Source organism: Strongylocentrotus purpuratus, unplaced genomic scaffold (assembly GCF_000002235.5).
Source record: "Strongylocentrotus purpuratus isolate Spur 01 unplaced genomic scaffold, Spur_5.0 spur5_scaffold_9, whole genome shotgun sequence".
Taxonomy (NCBI): Eukaryota; Metazoa; Echinodermata; class Echinoidea; order Camarodonta; family Strongylocentrotidae; genus Strongylocentrotus; species Strongylocentrotus purpuratus.
This window is the reverse complement of record NW_022145615.1, coordinates 19,363,107-19,388,267: the sequence shown is the minus strand read 5'-3', so window position 1 is coordinate 19,388,267 and position 25,161 is coordinate 19,363,107. Positions and strand designations below refer to the sequence as shown.

The 25,161-nt window shown below is 37.8% G+C and overlaps 2 protein-coding genes across 2 annotated transcripts; one reads left to right on the top strand and one right to left on the bottom strand.

The window, feature by feature from the left end:
* The first annotated feature begins 661 nt into the window (after positions 1–661).
* LOC589293 (NADH dehydrogenase [ubiquinone] 1 alpha subcomplex subunit 13) lies at positions 662–6,486 on the top strand. Its single transcript, XM_030977233.1, has 4 exons — positions 662–791; positions 3,659–3,737; positions 4,722–4,793; positions 6,194–6,486. The coding sequence occupies exons 1-4, from the start codon at positions 701–703 to the stop codon at positions 6,387–6,389; spliced, it is 438 nt and encodes a 145-aa protein (XP_030833093.1). The 5' UTR covers positions 662–700; the 3' UTR covers positions 6,390–6,486.
* A 2,196-nt stretch (positions 6,487–8,682) lies between these two features.
* On the bottom strand, positions 8,683–19,375 carry LOC589267 (testis-expressed protein 45). Its single transcript, XM_795458.5, has 9 exons — positions 19,210–19,375; positions 14,001–14,295; positions 13,290–13,572; positions 12,841–12,950; positions 12,098–12,320; positions 11,556–11,674; positions 10,876–11,074; positions 10,518–10,618; positions 8,683–10,184 (listed from the first exon to the last, which is right to left on the bottom strand). The coding sequence occupies exons 2-9, from the start codon at positions 14,274–14,276 to the stop codon at positions 10,017–10,019; spliced, it is 1,479 nt and encodes a 492-aa protein (XP_800551.2). The 5' UTR covers positions 14,277–14,295; positions 19,210–19,375; the 3' UTR covers positions 8,683–10,016.
* Between the last annotated feature and the right edge of the window lie 5,786 nt (positions 19,376–25,161).

Here is a 25,161-nt window from a genome sequence, read left to right as displayed (position 1 = left end):
GCCAACTCTGTGACCTATATCTGGTGAGTTTCCCTCCCTTTTACACTGTGACTAAAAAACATTTTAAAAATCTATATTTTCCCCTAAGCCAGAAATTTTCAATCATATATTCACCCTAAATATCATTATTGTAAATTTGTTTTTATACAGCCCCTGTATGAAAATGAAAAACTAAGAACATGAAAAACAATCTCGCTACTGAAATGTATGGCGATTGCCTGCTGCTTCCTGCCTATACAGGGACAGTTTGAAAATAAGACGTAGTAATTATATCGTAGACCCGTTTCAGGTATTATTTTCGATAATACTGCATGCCTATTATTCCTCGGATAAATGTATAAATCCTGAGCATTTGCGTTGACTGTCTTTTGATAGGTAGTTTTCCTTTTCAATTGTTATGATTTTAGACATGAAATTACCTTAGAAAATATCGGACTATTACTCAACCAGCACTCGTCAAGTGCACAGCGGTGTTTAATGTCATTTTCACTCGAAAGGAAAGTCTTTGAGAGTGAGAAGTTGAGGAAGTTATTTTTGTTTAAATAAGTGAAGCCCTTGAAATGGAAACCTAACCGTAATCCCTAACCTCTTTGTGCCGGTGATTGGAAGTAATATTCGATTTGCTTCGTCAAAGATACCACCCGCCTCCTCCCGCAGACTAAATTTTTGTGTCTAATTTCACCGACTTATTGAGGCCAAAATGGCGACAACTTTCAAGCAAGACATGCCGCCGAAAGGCGGCTATAGCAACATAGATTACAAACGGATGTTGCCCAAACGAGGCTATTCAGGTAAGTAAAATTATATTTTTTCGTTTCAATGTACTTTCAAATATTTATGTTACTGCAATCTTGATTTATGAGCCTTATCTTTGTATACCCATTCTACACAAATCAGATTAACTTTTTAACGGTCCCATGTATTGTTTCTCGCGTGTGCCTTATTCGTAGAGCTCCTCGGCTCAGGGGCTCAGCTCAGGATAGACTGAAAGCTTCAGTCTCTATACCGTCGGTTGTTCCACTGAGACTACGTCTGGTTCCACTAGACCTCCGGTTATACTTATAGAGACTGAACGATCGCCTATGCCTATGCCGTTTTACCTCGTGCATATCCAATTTTACATTAGGCCTAGAGTAAAGGAGCCCGTTTTCGGCCACTTAAGACAAAATCCTATTTTTAGGACTCTTTACTTCCTATTTATTAACATTTCTTGTTCAAATCATGAAGCAAATATTATTATTATTTAAACAAAAAAAGAATCCCAGAAAAAAATCACGAATTGCCATGACAATATTCATTTCAATTTTCACTGTTTTGGAGCCCGTTATCGGCCGAGCGTTTCAGTTTACGGCCGCATGTACAAAGTCAATAGGAAGCGCTCGCGCGCGCCGTGCGTTTCCGCGCTGATGTACAGCACAAGCGGGCGGAACAGGTATCCCACGCCGGAGCTCCCTGGTGCTCGCCTGGCCGAAGACAGGCACAGCGGTGATCGGAAGTTGGAATCTGAATTAGACAGACATATCGTGTGTGCGTCGCGGTGTGCGGCTGCATTGATTTAATACATGCGATGAGATACTTTTGAGCTTGCGACTAGCACAAAATCGGGCTTTAAATCTGAAAAATACTTGAAATAAAGCTCATTTTATGGTACCCATATTTCTTACAGACACGCGTAAGATACTCGATTTTTCAGATTTGGGTAGCGGGACCGGCGATTACATCGCTAAAATGTGATATTTTAGGATATATTTTCCATTGCAAATGTGGTTCTTCAGTGACACTGGCATGGTATGGTATGTGTGGGATATGTGTAATGCTATTATGTGATGTATTTTAGAGTGATTTTACCTTGCATCCAACCAATCGGCCGAAAACTGGAGCTGGCCGATTACGGGCTCCTTTACTCTAGGCTATAATACATCGGTTCCACTTACTAACTTGATTGAAATAATCCGTTTAATGGTCCCTTTTAAGGAAATTATGGGTCAAAATCGACATCCATGTTGAAAATCTTGCAAGCCGTGTTAAACTCTCGCTGCCGTCAATCTCATCCCTTCTAGTCTACGCCGAAGGCAAAAATGATTATGAAGGAAAAACTGTGATAACGCCATTACGAACGTGTATATGGCGCCCAGATTTTCCTTCATAATCATTTTGCCTTCGGCGTAGACTAGAAGGGATGAGATTGACGGCAGCGAGAGTTTAACACGGCTTGCAAGATTTTCAACATGGATGTCGATTTTGACCCATAATTTCCTTAAAAGGGACCATTAAACGGATTATTTCAATCAAGTTAGTAAGTGGAACCGATGTATTATAGCCTAGGCCTAATGTAAAATTGGATATGCACGAGGTAAAGTGACATTTTGGGGGATTTTGGGGGCATAACAATACGGCCGTGGCAAGTTTGTTCATGTTTGTGGGAGGGGCCTAACGGCTAAAATCTAGCCGTGATATCTTCAACATAGGCTGGCATAGGCGATCGTTCAGTCTCTATAACCGGAGGTCTAGTGGAGCCAGACGTAGTCTCAGTGGAACAACCGACGGTATAGAGACTGAAGCTTTCGGTCTAAGCTCAGGACAGCTACAGGTAGGTCTACGTTTCTTTGAACTCTACGAATTCGGTGGAAAATAGATTTAAAAAAATAATAACAAACACTAGGTTTACTAAGATACTGGTGAGACATATGATATGACTTGGCATGCAGAAGAGGAAGGAATAAAAGTAAAAGGAGAAGGGAGCCGAGAGCTAGAGAGGATTAAAAAGAAAAAAAATGGGAAAGGAAAGGAAAACAAAAATAATGAAAGGAATTGGTCCTAGACTCTCGACTAAAATGAAAGAAAGAAAATGGAAAGATAAAGTCTCAAGAGAAAAATTAGCAAAAATGAAATGAAGACTGAATGAAGTGAAGGAAATAACATGAAAGAAGGAAAGAAAAGTAAACATGGAGAAAAGAGAGGAAGAGGAAATAAATGTTAAATGGAAGGGAAAGAGGAAGATGGGTTTGGGATGAGGAGAATAAAGATAAGGAAACAATTATAAGAGCTAGACTCTTACTTGGATTGAAAGGGGGGGGGGGAAGAAAAAAGAAAAGGGAGAAGAGAGAAATTACAAAAAAGTTCCATATTCTAAGATGAAAAAATATAAAATACAAAAAAGAAAAGAAAGAGAACAAGGAAATAAGTTGGAATAAAGAAGAAAGAAAGGAAGCTCAAAACACACACAAAAAAAAGCCATTTTAAGTTCTTTTGTAATGATTTCATTTGTTCTATCAAGTGTAGTCTATATGAACTCAAAGTTCTCAAACCATACTTTTGTTACATTTTTATAAGTATACCGTTGCCTGTAGCGATTTAAAACTGATTGTATACAAGGCTCATATTCAAAGAAGTACAGTCCGTGCACTCAATATTTTATGATTACATGACATTGTCTTCTTTGTAATCTAAATGGCTGTATCCTATATTTTTGGTGTATTCTGTGTTCAATCATTCAGGAAATCTACCTCAAACACTTTTTTTTTACTAAGGATTTTATAACATATTTACAGCAGCCTATACTACTTCAAATGCGAATAACTCGCTGATCTCCGAAAAACTGGGGGACAACAACAGAAAGAGATAGTTGATTTATATTTGTTTGTCTTTGATATTGTAGGATACACGATGTTTGCTGGTATGGCTGGAATAATGACCTTTGGCATGGTCACCCTGGCGATGAGCAATAAACAAAAGAGGTGAGTTACATGCGGAATTCATCTACATGTGGTCTAAATTGAAATATGGCCATGCCATGTTACAGAGGGTGAAATTAGAGGAACAAATCAGTTGTGCAAGTTGGCAATATGCATCAGTTGACATTTTTACTGTTTTAGGTTAGATAATATAAAAATGAATGAATGAATGGTGGTGGTGATTTTACCTGACTGCTAAGAAAGCATAAAATGCTTGTAAGTAAGCAGCCAGATGGCCGACGGCTTTAGGTCCTCTCTGAGGGACCTGGTAGTGAGGATTAATGCCTTACCAAAGGGTACTAGTGCATTGCCTTGGTTTCGAACCCGGGTCACCGGATTACAAGACCACTGCTCTACCGACTGAGCTATCGCGCCACCTCTAATGATTTTGTGGCATTCTGGCTAGTGGTTTTTGGTCACATGTAGGTAGTGAAGTGAAATGCAGGGCAAATACATCTACTTCTTTTTAACAAAGAATGGCATATGTCCAATTATCCATTATCTTTCATCTACCGTTTCTGGGATCTGGCTGGGAGGTGTATGCCTGCCAGGGTGAGTAGAAATCGAGATAAGAGAATAATCCAATCCAATCCAGGAACATGTAGAGTGCCAATATCTAGTTGCCTAATCAAAGGCGCTGATGAGACTGAAAAACTCTTGAATATGTGATCATAATTTACCCTGGAAAGACTGGGGTAGTGGCTAGTTGTTAGCAATGTAGAATATATCTTTAGTTTGTTTTTGGAATAATGAATATCGGTTGGTTAGATTTTCATGTTTTCTTGACTTAAACATTCTAAGATTCAGCAAAGCTACCTTAAATTTAGGTTTTATTTAAATACAGGAGGGAGGGGAAGGTCAGTGACAGATATGTAGGTACATCTCCATTAGCTGTCTATATAACATTTGTTCCAGATCCTGTAAATAAAATGCACATACTTCCATTTTGCTTCTTGATTTTAACATGTTGGCTTCACTTCTTTACAGGAAATGGATCCAAGAAGATCGTGAATCCATACTGGGAATTATGCCTCTCATTTGTGCAGAAAAGGACAGAGAGTAAGTTTTTACATTTAGTAATTTCTTCTTTTTTTTGGGGGGGGGGGTCAAATTATGACTTTACTCATGACTAGTAAAAATTATATACTTATAAATAAATATATCTGTTTGAAGTAGTCTCTTTTCCATTCTTGAATAGATTGATGTTAAAAGTTTGTGAATACATCATGCCCATTCATTAATTCTGCTGTGTGCTAGCTGATCGAAAGTTTGTGATTCGCGAAAGAAATGAATCACGAAAATGCTCTTGGACTGTTTTTGGCGAAAATATCTATGGTATTCGCAAAGATATCAGCTAATATAGTAGTCTCCTTTCCGTTCTTAACTAGATTGATGTTGATATTGTTGAATCATCAGCTCATAGAAGTGCCTGGGGTTTGAATAGTATATGAATTCAACCTCAAAATCATTGGTCTAGTTACTTTAAAAGTGATGTCTATTAAGAGAAAAGATGCTTTGAACCCTAGAGAAGAGGATAGACGAGCTCATGCCTCCTAGGAGCCAATGAGGAAAAAATTCCCCATCAATTACCAGTCAATTAAAGAGAATCATCAGATCAAAGTAATATTTAGCATAAAACCTGTATGTACATTACCGTAAATCTCTGTGTATAAGACACACTTTTTCTGTAGCACAATAAAGGTTTTCTAACGTACTACGGTGTCTGCAAAAAAGCAACAAAAAAAATAAGGGTGCATCTTATACACGGAGATAAACAGTACGTCATGAAAGGAAAAAAATGTGCAAATAATCTCATGATGTTATAATTAGTGATTTGTTGTACATTTACAGTGATATGTTTTTTGTGATGCTGAAAATTTCATATTTCTTGGGTAAACTTAAAGGTAAAGACCAGTATTGGAAACGCCCCAATTTCAAAAAATGAAATGGAAGCTCTCATTACCAATCATGTGAAAGAATATGTTTTGACTAATACATGATGATACAAAATTTGCCGGGAAACCGCCTACTAATTCATATATTTGGTAACTTTGTTTCTCTCATGGACTGTGAGAGATATAGGGTAGTCCCATATACATCTTTCTGTGTATAGTGCTTGTAACTTTACGAAGAATGGGCCAAATTTCTTATCATTTTGATGATTCCAGAACCTTGCAGATGCTAGATGCTAGATAATCAACCTTTTCTGATCGATTCCACAACGTTTTTTTCTCAATGCAATCGCATGACCATAACTGGTCTTTACCTTTAAATTAAATGTACAGTATGATAGGATAATCATCAAGAGTACCAATTATATTAAAAACAGACAAAAAGTTGTTGTTTGATTATAATTAACTATTCTTCACAGTCTGTAAGTAACCGAGTTTGAGAATCATTGGTGAATGGTCTTACATGTTGATCAAGGGGCTCATCACAACTTTTTACTTCCTTCCTAGGATGCTTCTGAGGCTACAGTACAACAGGGAGCAGGAGGAGGAGATCATGAAAGATGTACCAGGCTGGACGGTCGGTGAAGGCGTCTTCAACTCCAAGAGATGGTTTGAACCAGGTCTCCTCGACCTCTACTACCTGGAGCCCTCCAAGGAGAGGAATAAGCTAGTCATGGGCTTCAACACCTTTACTGGATCATAAACATTTGTTTTATTCTTACGAGGGGACCAGTCACTGAAAATTGATGGGTACAGATAATATCGAGGGTTCAGTGATACAAAGACGTAACTCCATTTTGTCAATTTTGAGAAAAAGTGGTTTATGTGTCACTGAGCACTTTAGCCTTAATGAGTTAAGTCTATGTTTCACTAGCCATTGACTTCAATAACAGTTTGATATCAAATACTCATTTTGGCAAAATATGGAGTTACGTCTTTGCGTCACTGAACCCTCTGTATGTATAAAATCAAAACCCCACCCTAATTTGTTCCTTTCAATTAACAGGTTATTAGCTGAAGAGTGCGTATGGATGGTCTTACACCTCCAAGCGCAGAAGCCAAATGATAGAACGGAAAACAGGCATGAAATACAAGCTAAGTTGACTGGGGCAATTATCAGGGATTCTACATTTCATGATTTCTATTTACAGAATTTATATCTGTTTACAGAGTTTACAGTCTCTCTTTAGAAAATTAACTTTGGTTCTGATGATATTGTGAATATACATTAAACCAGCTAGAAGCCAGTAATATTTAGAGGGAAATATTTTAGGTGACTGGTCCCCTTTATTGACTAGGTAGTTAGATTTTAGATGTGGAATACACATGTATTATGCTTTGGAAGAATGATATCTATCTGCTGTCCTTATGTCTGTAATGCAGCATGTGTATACAAGACTGATCTGGACCTCAAAAAAGTCTGACTAAGTTCACCCTAATTCTAAACATGAAAAAGAACAAGTCATATTCCTATGAGCAACAGAAAAGGTGTCTTGGAATCAGTGTTGGCATGTTTCCTTGCTACATGGGTAGGTGGACTATATCATCACACTTTCCTCATTAAAGAATCCTAAGTGTCCCTATTGAAGAGGGGAGAAAACAACATCTTATAAAGACAATGCATAAAGATGTGTTCCCGAAGACTGGTACAGTGTTTGGTAGTTTTTAAGAGTGTATTGTGTTGAGATTACCAATCTATGTAATACTGATACAGTATTCTGTGTATATAAAATATTGATTGAAATACCTTTATTGGGACATTTTTGTTTTAAATACTTTGTTCGTTTTGAATGTATATGTAGTTTGGAAAAATAAAGAAGAGAGGATGTTTAATAAAGGAGAAATAGGGTCGAATGAAAGAAGTGCAATATCTCGGGGTAAACGGTTAAGGAGGGGGGAATGGAAGGTGCTGACCTACAGATAAGAGAGAGAGAGAGAGAGAGAGAGAGAGAGAGAGAAGAGAGAAAAAAAGGGAAGAAAAAGGAGCAGACAAGGGAACAATTTTGAAAATTCAGACAAGGATTGAGTCGAAAACGGTAGGCCTACAACGAATCGTCTTCTTTCTTTAATAATTAAATGAAACGTTGAAGCTTCCGCGTGGGAGAGGGGGGGGGGGAACTGAACTCGCGTTCTCACTACCGCCCCCCCTAAAATAAAATCCTAGCTATGCGCTTGCAGTAGGCCTATATGTTCCAATCTATAACAATCTTAACAAGAGAGAAAAAAAGAGAGATAGAGGGAGAGAGAGAGAGAGATATGAGGGAGGGAAGGAGGGAGAAGGAGATACAGAGAGAGAGAGGGAGAGTGCATGTTAGTGCATGTGCATGTATTTGATATTAATCTTGCATTTATATATGGACATGGGGGGCATGTGTATGTTTGTGTGAGAAAGTCAGAGGTAAAGCAAATAACTATGAATATATATTTATATATACACAGAAAGTGAGAGAAATAAAGACAGGAAGAGTGATAGAAAGATATGTTGGTGACAGGAAAAGATATTGAGAAAGAGAAAGAGAGAGAGAGATGGGGGTGCATACTCTATTCAAGAACACAAGATAGGGGAAAGTGAACATCCAAAGGAAACATTGAAAGACGAAGAGAGGAGGAAGAAAAATCACATGCATGACCTTAACTAACTACCAGACTCTAGAAACATGCCTTTTTACTATCTTCATCTCACTTGGCCTCTTTTGCTCTATGTCTCTCTGTCTCTCTTCTCTGTGCATCCTCTACTCTACCAAATGCGTCGCTTCCTTTTCCTTCACTTTTCAAAATGTCACCGTTTCAACAATTATCTGTAGAGATCTTTATGGGTGTTCCAGTTTTCAAAACTAGTGATCCGTATTCAACTCCATTTTCGACCAAAGATATGAAAATTCCGTCCTATCTTTCGCTCGAGATATTTTGTTAGTTCCACTTTAAGAAGAACCCTAGTAATGATTATGTCATTCCAAGTGATCAAAAAAGGTGGACACGAATGAAATAATGTGATGTTGTGGCATTCCATTAATGAGCGTTGGTTTATTAATGAAAACATGAATACAATCATGGATACATATAATATATTTCACTCCAACATGGTATAGACCTTTCAAACATGATTAAAGTAAAAACATTCTTCATTCAAATAACATGTTATCACAGATAAAAGATTATTATAAGACGTACACTTGTTGGCAAGTCCGAGATGAATGTTGATTTTATGTCAGAAAGTTGACACTGAAGATATCCTTTTACTAGTTATTTGGGCATGCCCATACTGCATGAAATTAAATCTTCCATTTTATTTATTACGAATGGAACATCTAAGACTCACCCTTATTGTAAACAATTACATGTAAATGGAAATAGATGAGACTAATAATTCGTCGCTGTTTTCACGAAGTGACGGTAGTGAAAACAAAGTGCATTCACTTTGCGTGACGATTTTCCTCACTACCGTCACTTCATGAAAACTAATTCAGTCATAATGCAGTTTGCCTTGAGTTGGGCATTTGCATCGCAACATAAAATAATTCTGCAGTAACATGATAGTATCAAAACTTGTACATTATATAATTCATCAAGATTAAAACGTTAAACAAAAACAATTTGGGTTATTTCTACTTCCAGAGTAGAATACACAAAAAAAGTCATCCAACATCATCTAAAAATACTGTCATTTTAGAGGAAAACCAGCCTCATGCCTCACATTTATTACATTCAAAATTCAAAATAATACCCACCGTCGACGTTATCTTATCGTTATACTTATTAAACTAAAATATTGAAAACTTTACAAATAAAATATTTCTTTTACGATTAGATAGAAGAAGATAAATCCGAAGAAGTTTTGCTTTTAATAGTATGAAATCTAGACAATCAAATGTATTGTGTGATTTCAAACTACATTTAATCCATAAAAGCCTCGGTCTCTTCGTTTATGACATTATTTCAGTTACATTGCTACAACATGTAGTAACATGAGTACATATCATAAGAATAACGGCAATAACACTCGAAATAATAATGATGTATATAATAAGGTTGTAAATAATTATGATAATGCTCCAGTTTAAAAGTATGGTAATGAAAGCAGATAAAACCACGCAGGGTAGCTTAGTTAGGTTGCATAATAATGACAAGTTCAGAATACAAGTGAATTTGAAATGTTAGAACAGAAACATTATAAACCTTGAACCTGAATGCCAAATTACAATTTCCATGAAAACATTGGAAGCGAAAAAACGATAGTTCTGGCGGGATGCGATCCCGTAACGGCCGGTGCAACGTCATCATCACATTTCTTTCATCTTTGTGACGTATTTTCTCTCTATCCATGACGTAACTAATTAGGCATACTTTGACTTAATGTACCAATCGGTACGGAGCTCTTTTGAAGTTTGTTGCTGTCGTATTGGTAGGGTGTAACTCGTTTTGGCGTGTAGGTATCGAGGTGTGTCGTGCTGAAGTAGCGATTCTTCTCGATGTGAGCATCGAAATGCGAGGCACGGAGCTAAACAAAATCGAAAGAGAAACAAAGAAATGTTAGAGAAATAAACGATATAATTCAACCTCCCCGTTCTAAATTCAAATTAGAAAGAAGGAAAACGCCGACGTCGCCAGAAAAAACATGAAGAGTTGGGTGGAAGGGAAACCGGGGCATAGTTTGCTGGAAAACCAAGAAATAAAACGTAAATATATAAAATGTGAGAATTTGCCGACTGTGGTTCTAAAAGCTACACCCTGCATCATTTCATCATCGTTTAATAGATGCAATGCTCGGTATTTCGGACGAAAAAACTGTCGTATAATATACAAATCATGTAGGAAAGGAAAGGTTTCTTACCTTGTTGATTTGATCTTCGTTGAGTACTCGGTTTGGAGTGGCGCCCTCTCCGAAAGGAGCAGGAAAATCATCCTTGGTCGTTGATACATTCTGCAGGTCACCTGAAGGACGAAATCAAAACAAAATAAGCAAAATGATGAAACGAAATGAAAGATTATCTACACAGATGTTGACTGGCAGTATGTGGAATATAACATTCTTTGACCGCCAAAATGGATTTTCCTATAAGGCATTACAATTTTCCCGAAGTGATTCACAAGAAAAATGTGAGGACATGAAAATAGCAATTTTGAGAGTACTTATATATGTTCTGTCCATAGAATGTCTTACGAAGCCTTTAATTTCAAGTTCAACTCACCGTATACATCAAGTGGAACTGATGTGCCCTTATGTCCATCAGCACGGACGGCAAAAGCCGACTTGCCGAGCGCCGGATAATCATCCGATTGTGTTGTCGAATAGTAGGTTGAAAGTTTTCGAGGTTCTCCGAATGTCACGTCACTTGCAGTCCGCATCATGGCACCCGAGATAATTTTGTTGCGGAAGTTTGAAGGTGGCTAAAAAGTCAATAGAGGAAAACTTTGTTAGTTATTATGAAGGTTTTATTATTTTCTTTATTATAAAGATTCAATGGACCAACACATTTTGTTTGAAAGATTGCAAAATTCGGTACTTCTTATACATCTTGTTTCAGATTTCGGCAATAACTTATGAAGCACTTATCTTGAAAGTCTATCAAACGAAAATAGAACAATCAATAATTGATCTGGCTCATTATTAAATTCGGCATTTTTTGCGTACATCTTGAAGTGCCAAATTGCGTCTAATACCTGCAGTCACACCGCCAAACCGAACAATCATTATTGGTCATTTGGGGACAAGGTAATTTTCCTTCGGTTTTGTATCGTTCCAATGTCGGTCGCATTGGTGCATTTGATTGGGGTAAGACAGATTTTATCCGGCACCCGTTGTTTCTTGCATGGTCACATGACAGTTCATTGAACGTATCAACACATGACATTTTTTTTTAAAACTTACAAGTTGGTGGTAGACGGAATAGTTGGTAGTCGTTGTTCTATCCTGAATCCTCTCTGGGTCCGAATCACCCGACGGAATACTGCTAGCATTGTTGTCATATGGCACATGCTTCTGAAAGGCTGTGAAAATAAATCGAAAACAAACATAATTTAAATAATTTACTTTTCGTATTCGTGGTCCTCCTCCATCTTCTTTTCCCCACTTTTATATTTGCACACTCGTTGTCCTTGTCTTCACCATCATCGTCGTCTTTACTGTCAACACCATCATCATCATCATCATCATCATCATCGTCGTCGTCGTTACCATCAAAACCACCATCATCATCGTCACCATTAAGCTTGTTATTCTATACCACGGTCTTCTTCTTCTTCTTCTTCTTCTTCTTCTTCTTCTTCTTCTTCTTCTTTTTCCTCTTCTTCACCATCACTATCTTTTTCTGCGCCTTCATCTTATCCTTTTCATCGTCATGATCTCCATTTACGTCTGCCAACATTCACCATAACTCAAGTCACTTCCTAAACCTGTATTGGCATACTCACGTGGAAGAACTTTCGCGTCGAAATATGCTGCAGCCGTCGTGCCGAACTGGTCGTGCTTCTTGCTGTGGCCCATCTTGAAGTTCGTATCTCGTATCTTGGTGACGGCGTCGTCCCTCTTATAGGGCTTGTAAACCTCTCCGCTGAATCGTGGGTATGACGTCAGCTGCGTCGTCTCACGATGGACTAACTTGTCGGTGTCTCCCGTTGGAATGCTCGATCCAAACTAGGGGGATATCAAAAGGAAGAAATATTACGAAATGAAGTCGTCCGAAGAGGCGCCACATACTCCACGACAGGGAAGAGGAAACATATTTTTTCTTTCTAAAATGGTATTCGAAGATTATGATTAATGAGTCAGAATAAAGACATTGTTTGTGTGATCTAAATATGTATAGATGTGTAATCTTAAATGATAAATCATAATTGCCCATTTCCATAGTGCGCATAAAGGAATAAAGTACGATGACTGGGTTTTGTCGAAATATAATTGTCTCGTCAACAAACAAAAACCGACGGATAACATACGTATGTGCTCATGATCATCTTCAATCAAAATAAGATTATGATTCATTTTTTGAAATCATGATGTGCAAGTGTTCAAACAAAACTCATAACAGTATTTTTCCCACTCCAAGTATTGGAACCGAATATTGTCAAAACACAAGTTTCAAGGCCGTTATCGATTCCTAAACTTGACTTTGTTAATAGCTAGGCATATACCACTTTTACTGATCAATGCTTACATCAGGTTTGACACGGACGTAAGGGAGATATTTTCCTGGAAACTGTTCTTTGGACGATGTGTCGTAAGGCGCGTGGGTGCGAGCATCCCCGCGGATCGTTGGGTCACCACCTGAGAATCGAACAGAAGAATAAATCACAATGACAACGCCTCTATTCTTGCACTCAAAGAACTTGGAAATGCCCCTGTCATTATCGGCGAACAATTAACAGAGAGTGTATGAAAGTAACTGATATAATCATTTTCAAATGATTATGAAATGAATTCAAAAATGCATCTTCGTTTGCCAACTTAAATAAAAGAAAACATACAATTATACTTTATCAAACATTATGGCAACACGTTATTTGTTCATTCATTTGCCAAGTCAAAATAAATGAAGAATAATAATTATTGATGGTTGTCGAATTGTTTGCTTACAAGAAATTCACAAAGTGCCTGCTCTAATACCTGTGTGCATATTTGGTGCCCGTGGCACCTTGATAACCGACGTGTCATGTCCTCGGAAATTTCCGTGATAATCCGAAGCTGGCATCCGCTCCTTTTCTTTATCGCCCTGTGGCACGTAGCTTCGCATCGGTTCGGGATTCGGCAAAGATCGGGTCATTCCTCTCGGTGACTGGAACTGTTGGGAGTGTGACGTCAGGAATGATTCGACGCGGTGATCAGAGTCCATCTTAAAGTTGGTCTTCGTGAGGGCGGTGCACTGGCTGACCCGAGGAAGGAATGTTCCCTGCATCGAGAAAAATTACGCATTAATGGCCATCTTATCAATATGATAACCTTGTAAAGAGATACTTCTGTGATTAGTTAATGTTAATTGCTTGTCCTACATACAATCGACATCGTTTAGATCATAATTATGCAAACACAGCTCATCATGTTGACGAAACAATCTGAACTTGAAACTAAGTTCATATTTTAACAAATAGGTCAAATCGACACAACAAAAACGCAAATATTAAAGAATACTCATTAAAAAGACAGAGATTATGATGAATAGTCATTTGGAAAAGAATATAGGATTGAAGTATTTTGGGTATTTTTGGAGCCGATTTGCATTCGGCTCCATCCATAAATATGTCTGTTAAATTGAAGTCCAAGGAAGCTGAAAAGCAGTAATCTTACATAGGCCTATAGATAATAACAAGTCAACCATACCTTGTAACATGCATGTGTCTCGGTTGTATCGGCTGACTTTGCCACCAGATCCTTGTGCATGACCGAAGCAGGTGCTGGCGGCTCGGCTGGAGCCCCCCTTCCGTAGAACCGGTGTGCCACATAGTCCTTCTTGAAGGTGCTTCTCTTGGTTGCGCTCCTGCTGAGTCTTCGGTCGTTCCCGATATTGTAGTGGGAGGAGGTCAGGAACTCCTTGCCCGTCAATGGGGCGGGGATCTTGTTACTGATGACCGGTAGGTTGACTATCTCGGCTGGCATGGTGATCCTTGGTTCCCGTCTGGTGGCAAAGCGAAAGCAGGTTCAAGGAAAGGATGGAAAAGGATTAAACAAGTTATGAAGAAAAAAACTTAAACATAGGATTAAACAAAAAAGTCATCACATGTTCATCGGAATCCTTATGTTCCTTCAAATGCATAACGGGTTCGTATACCGCTGTCAACTGTTTCACGAACTACAATATTAGACTTTGAAATCAAGAATCTATCAATATATGGATAAAGGTGAAATTATGCCTTCCTGTCAAAATGAGAAGAAAAAATATGAAAAGTGATATCCATTTTGTTGATATGTTGCTGATGAATTGACAACTTGATAGAACAGCAATGACGAACGACCATGGCGAACTCGCAATAAAAAATGAAACCTTCAATCGTGACCCTCCATGCAGTGACAAACGTAAATGTTCATACTTAAATGGGCTTTGAGGCAGTTTATAAGAAAGTCACCAATCGAGCAGGATCATTTTGTTATTACCATCTCAAGTCATAACATTATATTATACATAATACCGGCAGCTGACCATACCGAATATATCGGTCTCGTGAACCCTCAGATATCTTTCAGATTGATGTCCAAAGAGACTTATAAAAACGTGTCTTCTAAGGATGACTACTTTTCTCATTTACTTTCTGAGCGTGATTATGTGGAAATCTATAGTATTTGAAGCCAACCAACTCAAAATTGTTTACTTTCCTTGGTACTCTCTTTCGTGCCATCCTCTTTGCCTGCGTTCAGACTTGATAGGCAGTACTCTTCTTTACGAGTGTCACTGTTTTACGTTCAGTATACAATATACATGGTGATGCAACATGCTCTTTTTTAAAGAATATTTTCAAATATGTCCTCCTTCTCCTGCACGAAGGTCACCTCCATCAAAGAGTAGCGATATCCGAGTACAAGCACGTGAAGTCAAGTATCAAACTTTAATTACTGGAAATTTAATTATTAACACGATAACTCCGACCAAAACTCTGCGCGTTATTGAACAAGATGTCCCCGACACCTAAGAATGATTAATGTGAATAGGAAACAGGTTCCCCTTCTAATCTCGGCGTGTGGTTGACTTTCTCTTCTACAAACGTTGCCTAGCAACGGTTACCATGGATGAAACTCAGCAGGTGGTACAGCGGGATATCTACTTCCGTGACCCTATATCACCTTGTCGCATCATCCACAGAGGGATAGGCAATGGCAGTAACAAGATGGCGATAGAGGTGGAGAGAGAGAGAGAGAGAGAGAGAGGGAGAATGAGAGGGATGGGGAGAGAGAGAGAGAGAGAGAGAGAGAGTTAGAGAGGTAGAGGGAGAGGAAGAGTGAGGAGAGAAGAAAAAGAGAGATAGAGAAGAGAAGGGAAAGAGGGAGGGAGAGACGAGGGGGAGGTAGCTAGATAGTGAAAGAGAAGACAAAGAGAGGGAAGAGAGGAAGAGGGGGAGGGAGGGCTGGGGAGAGAGAGAGAGAGAGAGAGAGAGAGAGAAGAGGAGGGGGGGGGGTCGAATTCTTCATTATGGATTAAGCCTAATTAATGTGAGCCCCATAATTTTATCATGTGGGAAAGCAGGCTTGATATTTTCCCCCTTACAATGAAAGGGGCTCGACGTTGTATGAATCTACACGTGGACAAACTTGAAAGGTGAAAACAGAATCTCTGTCATTTTCGTGGATTAAATGAAAATACTTTGACTTTGGATTTCTATCTTGTAGTAGATACCAATCACATTTCCCTCTTCTGCTTTGTATAGCTAGTATAAGGTTTTGAAGTATTCTGTTGTTCTACAAACATAACAGAAGTCATCTACTAGCTTATATAGTGGTCTAGCCTTCAAGAGGGATTCAAAGACGTTTGAAAATGTGGTTCTATTTCATGTTGTTGATATTACTGCAACATTTTCATCTAAATCTGAAAGCCAATTTGCGATGGTTTTGGCTGTGCTATATTATTCGATGAGAGTGATAAAGCTTCATTTTGAAATCGGGGCAATAACGTAAAGGTTATTCTAAACAATCATAATTATACCACACAGTTTAAACTGACAACATATTTGGCGGGGGGGGGGGGGTGGCTTGATGTCATAGAATTATGTCATAGTCTGGAAATAAGTCCAGTAGCGTTCCATGGGCAGGTAGTACATGTTAAGTTGTAGTCAGCTTCGTATATTCAGTATGGTACATGCATCAACATTCAACACAAATTACATCATTATACATGTAGATTCAGTCACATTTGAATTGGTGGGACATTGAAGGTGTGGACCCATTTTTAATGGTATTTTTGTTAAAAGTGGGACCCTTGTTTAGGGATTTTTGTGTGAAAAAGTGATCCATTACAGAGCGGCACACCTCGTATGCATATGATGTGAGTACCCCCCCCCCCCCGGGTATAAGATGCGCTGCACTAACAGGCTACGATAAAAAATGTAAGACGAATACCTATCATGAAGAGAATTAATAACAGTTATTGGAGGATCTGATCAACAAATTAATTATCTAAGAGGCTACGTTTGTACCAAAGGCCATTAAAACCCTATAAGCACTAACAAGAACCGAAATACCCGCACCCCCACCCCCCCCCCCCATTTTAAAGTTTTATGACATACATAAATTGTATAGTACTACACGCAGCCTAGTAACGTAGGTAAACTTCCTAGCAAGTCACTGATTACATACACGATTGATACATCGCCTTCTGAGGGCCCCACGACACCACTCTGTTGTTACACCCATGCATCCCATTGTAGTCTATTCATTAGTTTACATTGTACTGCCGTGAATGGGCTCTGAAAACACTTAACCATCCTTAACTACACTTTAGTTGTTATTCAAATATAAGGCGAATCCTCTTTATACTTAGTAGTGTTGGGTACGTTGATGGAGGCACACATGGCCGTCTCTATACCAAACAACAAGAGCTAAAATTCTGATGACATAAATTATAACATTCGATCCGACAGTTTGGAAAGATATTTTGTTATTCAAAATGTGCAATGACTCAAGTTCCATGTTCCTAGTTGGCGGTATAATCTTCATGGAAATTTGTAGGCAGAAGAGTATTACCATATTCTTCTCTTTTCGTGGTATTGTTCAAACTACTAAATAAGTCCGTCCACAGAGATATTTTCCGGTGAAAGATTTTCCCCAGCAAAGATGGTTCATTGAGTAAACATTAATGGCATTTAGACACAAATAAATATTTTAACACAGAGCAAAGAAATACATGTTTTCATTACTGATATTTCGTTTTGATGTGTTTCATAGGCTGCAAACTTTAATATACAACCAATTATTTTGTTTACTTCAAAAGTTATTTATAATAATGTGGCACAACTCTTAAATATTCGTGATGTTGAAAAGCGATTTTTGTTTTGTTTTTGGTTTGTTGTTGTTTTGTTTTTAAATTATGTTTCCATTTGACTTTGGTTAAATTTACTTTCACTTAGTCTATCTAATATTTTGGATGGTTTTAATAATATCTACCTAATTCATACAATATTTTAACAGTTTCCTGTGCTTGGGCCGTGTATTAAGATGTTATTACAAAATCAATTTCATCAATACATCTGATTTTATGAATTTGTTACATGCATACTTCACCATTAAAAACAAACAAACGAACATATCGCCACGCTTCCTATATGATAACCAAAAAACATCATGAATATTTATAATAAAATTTAACAAATGGTATGCGACTTTTATTTCCTGACTTCAAATGTAATTTATCTTGTTATTGATGCCACATTGAGAGCAACAAAATATTTATTGTATAGTAATAATGCAGAATTTTTTTTCCCTTTCATTATAGGTCGGCAAAGCATGATAATTTCACTATATAATCACCCAAAAACCAGCACATTTTTGTATGCGTTAAGATTGCATTTCTTTTTAACTATATTACATAAGTGTAAAAGAGATATATTTTTAAAAGAAAATTCCATTAAGCTCGCATGGAAATTATTGTCTCCACATATATTATTATCTTCCTCTCTTTTCTAGAAGTGGGTAATGTGCTTATATTTGCATATTTCAGTTCTTTAATAGTTGTGTCGAATTCGTAAAAGAAAATAATGCGTAGTTGAAGATGATTCTGTTCAGTATCATTTTAATTCCAACCGTGTCTTGCCTCAAATGGAATTCAAAATCATGTGGAAAGTACCCCGTTGGACAGGGTTGCGTGTCCGGATACTTAGCAACAAAAAAGCTGTCTTTGTTTCGGATTTACCAAATAAATAACTAACCTTCATAAATATTTGCCCTTTATCAAATTTTTCCCAAATAAGTCTTGATGTATATATGAAATATTGAACGATAACCTTTTCAACATACTGTTTTAAATAAACTATCCAGACACATGACTTGTGGGTATTATAAAATAGAATGATAAAAGAATCGCACGTGCGCATGGGAAGGGCCTTGGTTATTCCACTTGAAATTGAAGTTACAAAATGTATAGACCTCTAGGTACCCATCGCATGAAATGAACATGTTTTTCTAACGAAGATCAACAGAATGTAACTATTGTATAGTATATTTAGACAACCAAAATGTTTTAATGTATTTGGTTGTCTAAATATAATCACTAGCTATAAATGTAGTCTAAAACAGCTTAACTAAAACATTATCATACTACAATATTATGAATCGAAAATTATTTCAGTTATTACAACAGTTACAGTAAAAGAGTTACCAAAATACTATATACAATATAGTAGACCTATCTTTCGTATTTTGTCAACGAAATACCAAATTATGTTTGATACATTTCTAATCTCTCGAAAGAACAGCTAACACACAAATAATAATATCGCTATAGACCTATTATAGTCTAGTATTATTGCAAATAAACATAGCAGTTACGGGCAAACTTTTATCGTGTTTATTCTAACTTTTAAATCTTATAAACAATGAAAAGACTTACCTTCTTTCGATACAAATTTTCCGAATCCTTCAGAAAGAAAACTCCAAAAACATTAATATTCCTTTCCAGATGGAGTCTTGTGGATTTTCCAGACTGCCGACGGGACGATGCAATGTTTGTTTGGTATAAACTTTTCGATTACATTACACACTGCATATGCCGTGCGTGTATTGGATCTTTGCGTGTAACCCCCCTTTGATCTCTCAGCTTTGGGCCCGGGTTGCTTTGGGATAGTGTCAGCGTTGCTATGGAGATCTTTTATGAGTATGCGCCGTACCGCATCGCGTTGGTGAAGCGTACCTGAGGAGGCTATCACAATAGAGGACGCGAGACTATCAGCCAATCAGTGACTTCATCTCATCCATCCTCCGGACAGTGGCGCGCCTATTGCCTGTGCTCGGTATTATTAAAAATAAATCTGAATGATTTGCAATTAATATAAATCACAACTCTGTACTACAGATATAGTAAGGAGATGCGACTGATCTTAATTTCAAATGTGAATCGCAATCGCAACTCTTTTATAAGACGGGGCTTCCTTTGGAATTCTTCCAACGCGTTTTGTTTTAGTTTTTTCCGTCTTTTTAGAGGTTTAAGTTTAGGTAAAGTTGAATTACATCTATTTCAATAAACATTTCAATATTTTAATCACACACTAGAGTGGGGGTTGAGGTTCGACTTGAGCTCTCCATATCCCCATAAAACAATAAATGACGCCCATTTTTCTCAACAAAACGAAATCATTGAAGACAGGCGTATTTATAATTTGTTCATGTTTTTTCTTTATGACATACAGTGCGTCCCAAAAAAACTATACACTTTTGAAATGGCTACCGAATAAAAAAATATATAATTCTGAGTGAAAAGTTTTATATCTATGGAAAGCTCATAAACTCAACTTTCATATGACACCAAAGAGTCCGAAAATAATTCATGCTTGGGTGAGTACTGCTCACTTTTGTAAAGGGTATGGAAATTAGGTTGCGCAGGAATTAGCCTTCCAACTGTGAGAGGTAAATCCTTTGGAGCTTACAAAATTGAGGGTGATATGATACATCATACATTCATGATTTGATGAGTGAATTTCATGGTTTATTAAACCAAATGTGTGTGCATGAGTGAACAGGAATTGTATTTTGTATTGTAGCATTGTAACTTTCCCTAGTAGACTCAGTGGTGTGTTAATGGGAGTCAGGATGGGGTGATGGTACATGTTGTAATTTCCATGTTACAAACTGTTATTTTTTACATCTGTGACTTTGAATAAAAACCTTCACCCAACATTTCACTTACCATTTACCTGAAGAATAAGGAGCCGACATCTTGGACATTCCTTTTTTCAACAACCTGTATTTGAATATTAAATTTACATAATCCCTACCTGGGTGTTAAGTAAATCAATGAGATGTTCAACTAATCTTACAATAATTGAAATGTGGGGTGATGGTTTTTATTCAAAGTCACAGTGTGTAGCAGTGCGTGACATGGAAATGGTACATAAATGGATTAAGAATAAATTAAGAGCTCTAAGTTGTTACTCAGCCCTCATTCATCTTAATCCCATAAACCACAAATTTCACTCAACAAACCCAAACTCAGCACAATTGATCATAAATTGGTCATATCCTCAATTCCGTAAGCTCCTAAGGATTTACCTCTCACAAATTGGAAGGCTAATTGTTGTTGTTGTTTTTTGTTGTAATGGCAATCAGTCAAGACCTGACTATTATCACCAACGCCTTTCTTTTTAATATTAATTTCTTTCTTTCTCTTTTTTTTTAAAATAAGAGTATCAAAAATATAATTTAAATATAGGCTTCTCTCTTTTGTTCTTATTCTTTTTTTTTTCCCCCTTAATATGAAATGAAAGAGAAAATAGAGAAAATAATTCCTGCGCGACCTAATTTTCATACCCTTTACAAAAGTGAACAGTGCTCACCCAAGCATGAATTATTTTCAGACTTTTTAGTGTCATATGAAAGTTGAGTTTATGAGCTTTCCATACATATAAGACTTTCCCCCCAGAATCATATATCTTTTATTCGGCAGCCAATTCAAAAGTGTATAGTTTTTTGGGGGACGCACGGTATAGCGGTGGTGGTAGTAGTTTTTTACCTGACAGCTAAGAAAGCAATTAACTGTATAATAGACCATAAATACAAAAAAAAGGCAAAATATTTTTTCTTCTTTAAGGGTTTGAGGGGCGGGGGAGAGGGGGGGGGGGGGTGAGTAAGGATTTTCATGGAATTATTGATATCCCTCCTTTCTTTTGATTCAATAGTTATTTTCAGAACTGCACATTCCAAGATTTTCATGGCCGCAGCTACCATTGTATGGCCGTAGGCGCTATTGAATTCATCGAGAGCACCGATAAATTTGATATTTTCATTTCTCGAAATCCTTATCGTTTTACAGCCCAATTTTTTTCAAAGTTGATTAATTCCTACTTTAGGTTTCACAATGGTAATGCAAATTTTAAATTTCATTATTCAATCCTGTTTAAATATTACAAAAACTTTGAATTATCTTTAACGAAAGATCAAAACGTGAAACATTTAAGCTTGAATCCGTTTACTATAACATTCCCCCCTTATCTCTTTTAAAAATGATGATCGGGTAGGTGTTTTGCATTGTATTTCTCCCGCAAAATAATAATAATAATAGTAATAAATGTAATAATAACATTTATTATAACTATTCTTTTTATTTGCTTTTCCTTGTACTTCATTAAAGACAGGAAATTTAATGTGTATGGCTTGGTACTTTCTCGGGAATTTAGTGGGGGTTCACGTAGCGATCTGGCTAATAAACCTGCCCCTCCCGCGATAGGAAATACCATTTCTAGAGGGGAAAAATTGGCCTCTTTTCGACTGTCTGATAAGGCAGAAAACACATAGAAACACGGAAATTAGAAAAAAGTTTGACAGTTGCATAAGGCAAGAAGGCGCATGGAAGTTGTCTACAGAAAACGGGAAAAAACGTAGTAAAACTGTAAAGGGAGGGGGGGGGGGGAGGGTAAATCTTACTTTTGCTATACCATCCAGTGCATCCATCCAATCAAGATGGTACAATGACCAGGGGCGGCGATTCGGGGGGGGGGGGGGGGACACGTCCCTTTCAAATTTTTTTTAGGGGGGATCGTCCCCCCTCTTAAAATTGAAAAGTGCAAAAAAAAAATGTATAGCAAATACCTAATAAATACTGCAACTCACTTTTAGGCTCTGGAGGGCCCAAGAGTGCAGTAGACAAATAAAAATGCAAACATCTTCTCACTCGGTAGCTACGCTCCCTCGCATAATATCCTTCAAAATGTTCAAGTAAATACCGAGAAAAGTGAAGTGTGAAAACAGTATATTGCTTGTTTTTATACTATAGTTTTGCTAAGACTGTAATTTTTTAATACAACAAAACTTCAAAAACCTGTGAGGGGGTAATTACTTCCGTCACCTTCACCCCTCTCATTCACTTTTGCTCCCTCGCACTTGCGGGGGGCTTGGGGGGCAGTTCCCCCCAAATGAAATTCAAACGTGGTTTATTTCTAATTCAATACCAGTGATTAACAAATGTTGCTGAAATAGCATGATATTTCCCTGCGCTTCCGGGGACTCGCCCCCTTGACCCCACCAAGGACCCCGCATTGCTCATCTGCCCGTAAATAAATGCCTTAAACGCCTGAGCTCCGGGGTCTCTACCCCTGGAACGCACTCCAATTAGTGAACTGTGTGCCAGTGTCAAAAATGAGGTACTAAAATATGCTCATCTAACATTAATAAATGCCTAAAACCCCTTAACTTCACGGTGCTCCGCCCATTGACCCCACGCCAATTTATGCTCCACTTTGCTTTGCTCTATCTGATCGTAAGTACTTTAGCCTCCCCCCCCCCATTTTGAAAAACGTTCCCAGGGCCTGCGTAACATGTAAGAGTGGTGGTGATGCAGATTTTTTTTCTGCCCCCCCCCCCAACAAACAAACAAACAAAAAATTATTTTGCTCATTACGCCACTGCTCCCTAGTCCCTCGCATTTTGTCCCCCCCCCCCGGTCATGAAAAGAAATCGCCGCCCCTGGCAACGGCTATCTTTTCTCCTTTGTCTGGGACATAGCAGTCGACAGACAGCCCACGAGGCCGACACACCTGAAATCGACAGCACACGAGACATACAAAAATACATGAAGAAATATTCTTTTAGATTCTCCATCTTGTGGGCGGCCGGTCTCATGAACCCCCATGAAAGATGACATAACGCTCGGATAACCGACACCATCGGTTGCGTGGGCTAAAGCTCCAATTCTTGTCACCCGTCTCCACAAAGACACTCATTCTCTCTCTATTTCTCACTCCTCCCTCCTTCCTCCTTCCCCTCTTTCTCTTTTTTCTTCTTATTTTCCCTTTGTCATCCAATACTAAAATTACACTCTGGATTTGAAGATTGTGTATGTTATTGCAAATATAATTTTAATTGCGATTCCATGAATGCAAGGCTCAAATGCAAGATTATGCTTTTCAAGAATTGCTAACGCTGAGGGATAAGCCAAGGCAAAACATTTTCATTCATGATGGGAATTCATGTGCAAAAACGATACAGTTACACAATTCCGTACAAAGGAAAACTAGGAATACATTTTTACCTCCTATGGGGTAAGAAAAAAAATTCTCATGCAGTGTGAGATTACAACACTTGATGTGTGATCTTTCAAAAGGGAATGTGTTGTTAACACAATAAATTTATTTTTTCAATAATAATAATAATAATATGACAAATTTATATAGCGCTTGTGACAAAAGTTTCAAAGCGCTGTACATGTACACAAATCAAAATTACTTAAAACAAAAATCAATATTACTAATGGAATTAACATTACTCAAATTACCAAGAAAACAAAATATTACTAACATAACTTAACAAATTATCATTACTTAAATTAACAAGAATATCAAATATTTCTAACATAACTTAACAACTTAACATTACTTAAATTACCAAGAAGATTAACCATTATTAACATTACTAAAGAAATTAACAAAACATGTAAATTCCTTGGAAATTAACATTTTATCAGTAATAGCAATAATTTAAAAAGACATAATAAAGGCATGGTAATATTTATTCGAACTTATTTTAGAGTTATTTGGGTTGCTTTTGGAAAAGATGAGTTTTTAGATTCTTTTTGAAAATGTCAATGGTGGGTGAGTCCTGGATATGGGCGGGGAGAGTGTTCCAAAGAGTGGGGGCACAGACTGAGAAGGCCCTGTCACCATAGCGGTTGTGGGTGCGAGGACCAAGTGCGAGCTGGGGTCTGGATGATGATCGAAGGTTCATGCCGGTAGTCTGTTTGGGTGAGATCAGTTCAATCAGGTATGACGGTGCGCGATGATGGATGATGTTGAACGTGAGGAGAAGGATCTTGAATTGGATACGTTGGGGAATTAAGAGCCAATGTAGGGTGCGGATGACTGGAGTGATGTGGTCGTGCTTTCTAGTGCGAGTGATGAGACGTGCAGCGGTGTTTTGTATGTGTTGAAGTGGGGCCAGATGAGAAGCAGGTAAGTTGATTAATAATGAATTACAATAGTCTAAATGGGAAGTAACCAATGCATTAACTAGTCGTTCAGTAGAGCTGCGATCAAGGTATTTCCGGATTTTCCCAATCCTATAAACACCGAAGCTAGCTGCCCGACACACCTTTCGGATGTGCTCTCTTAGGTCTAACGAGTTATCAACGATAACACCCAGATCTCTTGCAGAATTGGTCGCAGTGATAACAGCTCCGTCTATGTGAAGGCTGACAGACTCGTTCCGTTTCCTAAATTGTGATGTAATGTGGATGAGCTCAGTCTTGTTTGCATTGAGCATCATGTTATTGTTACTAGCCCAAGACTTCACATCTGTCACGCAGTCTTCCAAAGACGAGATGCCATCAGTCAGGTCATTGCGTTGCATAACGATGTAC